The 8,657-nt window shown below is 38.6% G+C and overlaps 1 protein-coding gene across 1 annotated transcript in view; it reads right to left on the bottom strand.

Annotated features, from left to right (window-relative positions):
* Window positions 1–8,378, bottom strand: part of IL31RA (interleukin 31 receptor A) — a 30,759-nt gene extending 22,381 nt beyond the window's left edge. The window contains exons 1-5 of the mRNA XM_065739861.1: window positions 8,291–8,378; window positions 6,950–7,066; window positions 2,224–2,387; window positions 2,029–2,113; window positions 623–919 (exon numbers count right to left, since the gene is read on the bottom strand). Coding sequence (XP_065595933.1) covers window positions 623–919; window positions 2,029–2,083 — 352 coding nt within the window. The 5' untranslated portion in view covers window positions 2,084–2,113; window positions 2,224–2,387; window positions 6,950–7,066; window positions 8,291–8,378. The remainder of the gene's footprint in view (window positions 1–622; window positions 920–2,028; window positions 2,114–2,223; window positions 2,388–6,949; window positions 7,067–8,290) is intronic.
* Window positions 8,379–8,657: the final 279 nt, after the last annotated feature.

The following is an 8,657-nucleotide window of genomic DNA, read 5'->3' on the forward strand; positions in this document are numbered from 1 at the left end:
AGAGTTCTATGAACTCTGTAATAAGCCCTCTCTCTGAAATAATAAATCTCTCTTCTACTTAACACAGCTCTTCAAAAGATCCCCATTTTGCAAACACACTTAAGGTACACCAAACTCTGCATTTCTGCTGTTCTTTATTCCAGGAATTTACTTCTCTGCATTTATTTCTTACTAGAAAAGGATCCCCATGCAGATATTAGTAAAACCTGGATTTAACCAGCTCAATAAATTAGAAAAAACAGTATTTAATTTACCCTTCAATCTTCTACATCTGAGACAATAATTTTTTTTTTATTTTTTTCTTTTTGGATTAGAAAGGAAACCATCCCTGGAGAAATCTAAAGTTGGCTAGGCTAGATATGAGAAACAAGAAAAGAAAAAACTTGCATGGATTTAACTGGCTGAATACCAGGATTAGAGAGGTTATGGACTAGCATGAATAAGCTTTGCCAGAAATTTCATGCTTTCATTTAGAGAGAAAAAAACATGAGATACTGAAGATAAGCGTCTTGCAATGCCACAAGCTTAAAAAACAAACAAACAAAAAAGTTGTTTTAAAAATAAAATCCTGACAATAAACTATTCAAACATGTTAAGATTAGTCACCTATATTTCTACTTACAGCCAGATTTAACTTCAGTATGAACCAGAAGTTGTTCTCTCCCTAAGTACTTAATGAAGCATTTCACACGAGCTTTGTTGTGAGTGAAATTATAGATAGTTACACTAGATACAGTCTCATTGACAATACTGTAGTTTTCCTGAGAAATCAATTCATGATTCAATTTCCAAATGATGTGGCTTGCGTTTCTGTGAGGTGTGTAGTGTTTTCCAAGAATACAGAACAGTTTCAGGGTGGATCCTCTTTCAATTTCAGGAGATGAAGGAAAAATGTCAGCATCTCTGGTAGAGTTTTCATCTAGAAACAAAATTATAATTAAGTTGTATGATAACTTAATTTCTTAAGATACCTGTGGAAAAAAAAATTGAAACTTATTTTGTTAACAACATATACGCCCACATATCATTATATTCCAAAAAAAAAAAAAAAGCATAAATAAAATAGTCAGATGACACCTACATTATATTTATTAATATAGTTATTGTGCAAGAATGATGTTTCTATATCTTTCCTGTTGAAAATGCATAGCCAATGGTGGTGACTATGTTAAAAAATAGTGTTGTAGCTGAGAATCTGCTCTATCAAATAGTGTTATTGTGCTTTATGTCTGCTGTGAAAATAAATTCTTCTAATAAGATAATAACAATAAAACTATGGAAATAAATAGGAGGCATTACTTTTGGAGCAACCTACAGAGTACAGATGAAAAACAAAAGCCTGGCAAAAAAAAACACATGTGGCTTTCCATTCAGATCTGTTTCTTCACCGCTTCATAACCGGCCATACAACATTCATTGCAATTTCAATAGTTAATTGTGCAAGCTTAAACTGTGGAACTATCACACTTAAAAAAAAAATAATAATTAGTTTAAAAAAAAACAATGTTCATGCATTGTTACTGTTACTTTTAATATTAGGGATAATGTTAGTAGACACTGAATGAATTTCTCAATAATAACATCTGAGATAAACTAGACCTAAAACAGCAGCCATTAACTGTTCTTTGCATGCTCACGTATTACAAAGACATTAATTTGATCTATCAGTGATCACCAAAGTTAAATCTTGACAACCCAACAAGAACTAAACCACGATACAACTTCCAGATGCAGTCAGCTCCATCATCCTGTGCAACAAGTAAACAGCTAACAAGGCATCTTTTAAAATATTTTAAAAAATAATAGTTAACCTACAGCAATCACAATTTGCACACCACAAAGACAGATCAAGAATATCTTAAGTTAATCTTTCACTTTATACTGTACAATATCTAATCACCAACTAACTTCTATGTAGAAAGTATCCTGTTTTTCATTTTAATAATGCTTAAAAATTACATTTTGCAAAGGATCTTTGCTGGGAAGTTTTCTATTGGCAAAATGAATACCAATGATTAAGAAACATACCTGCTACAGAGCTTCTACAGAGCAAGATGAATATCCAAATCCAGCAGTTGAACATTTCCTTTTCAATAACTATGGGCAGGAAACACTGTCAGAAAATAAAAATATTAAATAAATAAAAAGAACGTAGTTCAAGTAAAAATGTCCTTGTAACTTTAACACTTTGCAAGCATTTATATAACAAGAATAATGACTCACTTGGGTTCAATTTAAGTATCACTTTGCCTAAGTGTTAGTTTCCTGCACGATGAGAGAAATGTGATGCAGTTTACCAAAGGTAAGTTCTCAAGTTTTCCAGAAAGATGAAAGGGGCAAGTATATCTGAAGTCCGTCTCAGAGGGATCCAATCTGTCTTCTAATTGCTGTGTGAAGAACTGGTGAGAAACAGAATTACATTTATTTGAAATTTGGACTAACTATCCTTTGGAGATAGGAATTAAAAAAGGCTAACTCTTAAAATGGCTAAAAGAAAACTACATTCCACTCAAAAATAAAAGAAAAATCTAAAAAGTCAGACAGCTCTTTACCAGCTCTGTAGAACACACATCAAAGATTGCTACGCAGTTGTGGTCAACAGTGATGTAGCCTGCAGTACTTTACTAGCTAGGTGACTAGTGGTTGCAGAACAACTAATACATTTCAGAAGTTACTACTGACAAAAAAAAAAAAAACATCAAAATCAAGAACTCTACAAGATTGTGTGCCTAATCCAAAATATAGAACAGAGGAGGGAGGATGAACCCAATGCAAATCAACATTTCTGCAAAAATCAATTACAGATGCTGCAATGGCATAAGAACTTTTTTCCCATTTCAAAAAGTTAATCATTTTATTAGATAGCTAAATAAAATGTTTTGTAACAGCTCTGTGAATATGGCTTTAATCTTGGAGGAAATACTAATTCATGAGAACACCAAATCCTGTGTGTGGCATGTGAAGATAAGCATTTATAGCTGTTTACAGGAAAGACCTTGGGGCATTTAACATAAATGATACAGCTTTATTATTTCTCTTTCGTAGCCTTCAATAAAGACCTGTGACAAAAGTTCAATGTGTACTCTTAATTTTAAAGACTTTAGGAAATAAAACTAATGTTAAAACAGTTGGGTTTTTTTTTCCCTAAAGCAAAAAGAAGATAAAACTGTCACCACAAAGCAGTTGTCTGCAGTGAAGCAATCTCAAGGTAAAATGGGTAATAAGTTTTCTTATTTGTAGACCACTCAAAATATCTCAACCTATACCAAGAACAAAACAAAGATCTCCCCAGACAGTGCACACAATAGCTATATTATTACAGAATAAAATGCTTTCCAGCTTAGCAAATACTCAATTTATGAGAAGTTTTCAATCAATTCACACAAAGTGTTTAATAAAATTAACAGTCCATATCAACAGAAAGCATAATGGGGAAAAAAACCTACAAGATGACACGGAAACTTGATTTTACTTGAGAGCAGAGATTCTTCTTCTGGAAATTAAATTACTGTATAGATTACAGCCCCCCCAAAAAAATAAATTGTGAGAAAGAAAGACTACGAGCAGAAGAACCAACTTGTTTAAAGAACACAACACTTAAAAGGGTACAAAAACTCTTAGCACAGGGAAACAAAACAATCTACCATATTAAAAAAAAAATAAAAGAAAGAAAGAAAAAGGCCTATTAAGTAAGCTGCACAGTTCTGTATTTTTGAAGGGACACGAGACAGAGGCTGCCTTTCAGCCAAAAAAAGTTTAGGCACTTCCAAGAATAGGGAAAATGTTTTCGTGACCAGTCTTATCCCACACTCTTTTAGCAAGGAATTGAGACTGAAAAGCCCATGGAAGTCATAAACACATTTCCAAGTTATGCTTATGCCAAAAATACCCTAAACCACTGCTGCATATTCTACTGCACTGGAACACAGTGCTAAGAAACCCAGGCATTGCAAATCCAGCTGAAAAGCCAGGTTACAAGCCTTCAAAATACGAAACTTAAAGGTCAAAGATCCCATCCATAATCAGCAATCTCCTCATCCTCTACCCACATCCAGCTCTGTGTTCTGTCCTAGTGCTCATCACACAGTTAGACTCTTTCATTTACTAAAATAACTACCAAAAACATTAATAAAAGCTTCTTTTTTTTTTTTAAGTGGCAAATGTAAATGGCTTTAAAAGTATCTGATTTTGCTGAAATAGAGAGAGGTCTAGGGAGATCCCACGATGTTTATTCCCAGCTGTGAGCTGTTATTTTGGTTCAATACTGATGCTATAACTGCACCACTTTCCACCTTTCCCAGTACCAGGTAGCAGCTGCTTATTCAGAGTGCAAATTGCCAATTAGTTTGTGTCAAAAAATCAGTGTAGCAACTCAGCAGGTTACAAATTTGCTTACATCTTACGTGGTGGTCACTATAATCGTACATGACTAAATAGCAGTTTGGCTGTTTACTTGTTTGAAGACATGTATAAAAGAACAGAAAGAACCATCTGGTGATGAACAAGTCACATCATAAACTCAGAAATACTTCACTTAAAGATGACCCAAAACTGAGAGAAGTGGCTGACATAGCAGAGGGCTGCGCTGCCATCCAGAGGGACCTCAGCAGGCTGGACAGATGGGCTGGCAGGAACCTTATGTTGTTCAACAAGGAATGCAGAGCCCTGCACCTGTGGAGGAGCACATTCAAGCATAAGCACTTCTTTACCATAAGAGTGGCTGGGAACAACATGCCTGGAAAGGCTCTGGAGACTCCTCCCTGGAGATCTCCAAAAGCCATCCAGACATGTGCCTGGGTACGTGGGTAACTCTGCTGGAACTGGGGTTGAAGCAGAAGGACCCAGAGGACTCCTCCAACTTCAGTAATTCTGTCAGTTTGTGAGAGACATGTAGAAAGTCCCAGGGTTTCCATTTTTAATTTCTAAATTTAAGATATTTTGACATATTATGTAATTATGACATAAATAGACAATAAAGCCACAGGAAAAAAATGACCCACACCAACTTTTCTAAGTAGTGCTAATTCCTCAGTACCATTTCCCTCCTTTCAGGGTAGGGAGGGAAATGGTACTGATTTCCATTCAAATCTAATTCTTAGATTATTGTTAACAATACAAACATACTTCTGCACAAAGTGTAGCTGTTATGCAATTAATAAAGATCACAGTACACTTTTGAATTGAACTGGCAGTACATCTTTTGCCTACATACTACATAAGCCCCACAGTTTTCAAGAATTTCTAACATTTCTGTACAAGTCAAGCAGGGTGTTCCTTCTCACTAACTAAAAATACAACACTTACAGCAATCTTAGTACAGAAAAACTGAATAGCTGTTTCTGTCTTTTATTCAGACTTTAGTAGCAATTGCAGCATCTCTGTGAAGCCAGCTACCGAAGAGACAGCCTCAGCTCCATACCAGATCAGTCAGTGCTGACTGCCAGGAACCCAGGCCTGAGCTATCCCAGTAAATTAATGTGGAATTCATTTGGAAACAGAAACAGACTCATTTGGAAGAGCTATAAACATAAGCGTCCCAAACTCCACTACTCAAATCTGTTAGTGTTTACACAAACTTCAGGGGGGAAAGAGGACATTTTAGGCACATAATGCCTGAAGTTCCAAATGTGAACTCCAGCCTCCTTCCTAGAAAACAGGCTGCAGAAGCACCAGCTCCCAGGACCAAATCCAAGGATGAGTATCAGCAGTATCAGAAGAGTAAGAAAAGAAATTTCTCTACACAGGTCAGAGCAGAACAAACAAACTGGAGGAATCAGCAAAAGTGAGGGACAGTCAGAGTCCTGACCTCCCCAAGCTGTACAAATCACACTTTGACAAGACCACCCACAGGAAAAGTAGCAGACACTGTAGTAAATGATCCTCAGCACACTGGTTTCATAGCCTGGTAGTTTCTAATCAAGCCAAAAATAGCTAGCTGAACCTAGCTGAATGGCCAGGAAGAATAAAAAAATAAGTTTTTAATATTTTAATTAAACAGAAATTCAAGCCAAAGAAGGTAAGCACATTTTCTGTTGAAAAATATGTGTATTTATATTCAAAATGATGATAATTTGCCTTAATATCTATTAAAATCACTGGAATAAATTCTTAGTATTATTCAAACAATATAGATTTATTGAGGAAACAGAAACCAGAATGTTTATGGAGACATTCAAAGGAGCAATGTGGAGCAGAGCCCCTTGAAACTACAGAAACTTGTTCTCTAGATACCATAACGAAAAAAACAAAAACCCTGCATTCAGTAAGTTCAATGACTTTTTAATTTACGAGATGCAAATTGACTGGAATCTGAAAAAGCAGGAAAGGCATTTTCCTCTGTCATTCTCTAAATAATATTAATAAAATGAAAAATAGGAACAACATGATAAGATACTTTTGTTCTAAAATCCTGAAGGATGTGGTGGCCAGGCAAGGTCAGTTCAGTTAACAACTGCAGATAACATTACTTTCTCAGATTAACAAATGAAAAACTTGTTTTTAGAAGCCCTTTCCTTGGGCACAGAACATTATTTAGCAGTATATTAACACGTTTTGTTATAAAATGCTGAATATATTAAGGTCACTTTTTTCATTTTACATGATCATACATTTAAAATGATTACATAGTATTTGATAAATCTCTCTAAAAGAAAGGCCACAACAACAATACTGCCCCAAGAGACCGTTGGCAATTACTAATGAGAACTACAGATATTGTAGCTCCATGGTCACTTTTTGGGGAACCACAAATGTTAGAGTATACACTGAGAGATGATTCTGTCACACATGTCCACTTCATAGGGCGTTACTAGGTAAGGAAGTTGCCTTTGTACCCTCTCCTTGAGCACAGTTACTCAAAGGAAGGTAGACACCAGGACAGAACAAGACATCTCCACCAGAACAAGCAACTAGATGAGAAATATGGATGGCTCCTGCAAGGAGAACCCACCTGTACTCCCACAGGTACACGAGGAAAAAGAGAACAAGATGAGAATAAACGTCACTTTATCAGTAAGAAAAGATGACCATGACCGTGCAGCTTACCAGCCTTCATATCACAGATATTCTGAAAAAGAGATTTAATCATTATTCCAGAAAATCTTGCAAAAACTCATCTTACAAACACAGTTGAAAGCAACTTTTGCATTTACTCAACTCACTGCAACACTTTCTCCTGGTTTTATTGATTTGGAATACAGACAACATGTACCATTTCATCTCATACCTTTCATAGAGCAGTTAAGAAGCTCACCCTGCATCTTCACTTCCAAACATCTCTCTGCTTTTCCATATGTAGACACCTATATGCAATCACATCAACTTAACAAGAAGGTAAAAATTACTTGTTTCACAGTCTTTCAACTGAGAGGGCAAACTCTAATAGTTGGAGATGGAGGAAGCAGGCTACTGTCTCCACTTTGTGAATGTAGTGCATGTATGACACAGAGAAACATCTGCACAGCTCATCTTCATCAGCTCCTTCATCTCCCCCTGTGGGACACCAGATCCCCTCACTCACCTCGTCAAGGAACACAAGAGCACTACCAGGCTCTTACTGCCCTCCCTACTAAGTAGGTCTGAGCACACCATCCCTTGTCCCCAGCAGAGGAGGCAGTTTTGCATTCTGCTGAGTATACCATCCGTGCTTTGGTTCCAAACATTGTTAACCTAAGAGCCAGTCCGTAGTATACAACCAAATGCTGCCTGCCTTGCTAACACAGGACCTCTACATGCCCCATCGCTTCTATTTACTGCTAATACAGTGAAGTCATACTAACAATATTTTCATGGCTCAAACTGCCAGCTGACAGAACTACAGCACACAACTGTTTCAAGGAGAGTTCAGACATTGTGTTGAGGGACATGGTTTACTGGGAACTCTTGGTGGTGGGTGGATGGTTGGACTGTGTGATCCTGTAGGTCCTTCCCAACCTTAAAGACTCTACGAACCAATTACTACAAACAGCTCGATTTTGAGATCTGCCAGTGCACTATTTCTTCAATTGAAGATGCACTTGACAAGTTCCAAGAAAGCAAAAACAAAAAACACTTTTTTTTTTGTTATATACTGTTACAACACCAAACCAACACCGCCATACCAAACCAACACCGCCATACCAAACCATAACTTCGGTCCGGATCCCAGCTGGCTGCTCAGCACTGCTGCCTGCAGAACCAGGGCACGCAGTTTCCCACGGGCACGGCGCTCGGAAGCCGGGCTCAGGCTGACACAGCCCGGTACCCACGCCAAGGAACTCGCAGTTTGCCCACGACCACGCGCAGGCGATACCTGTGACGGATCCTTAGCGGGAAACCACGACGTCCCACGGCACAGAGAGAGCCCGGAGCTCCGCATCCACCCGTCCGAAACAGCTCGGGCAAAGCCACCGCCGAGCGTAACGCGCTGCTCCCCGAAGCGAGCAAGCCGGCAGCACAGCGACGAGCTGCGGCTCTCACGTCCCGGGCCGCCTCACACAGAACCGCCCGCCCCGCGCCTGCGGGGCGTGACGCGCGCTTCCCGCTCGCCGGACGGCAGCCGCGGCCCCACAGCAACGAGACGGCTCCTCCCGGCGGCGGAGCCCCGGATCCGAGGGATCTCACCACCACCTGCCTGGCCGGGCGGGGCCCGCGAGTCCGTAGCTTCCTCAGCTGGCGAT

Source organism: Cyrtonyx montezumae, unplaced genomic scaffold (assembly GCF_038088225.1).
Source record: "Cyrtonyx montezumae isolate F1298 unplaced genomic scaffold, pur_monq_1.0 scaffold_25, whole genome shotgun sequence".
Lineage (NCBI taxonomy): Eukaryota > Metazoa > Chordata > Aves > Galliformes > Odontophoridae > Cyrtonyx > Cyrtonyx montezumae.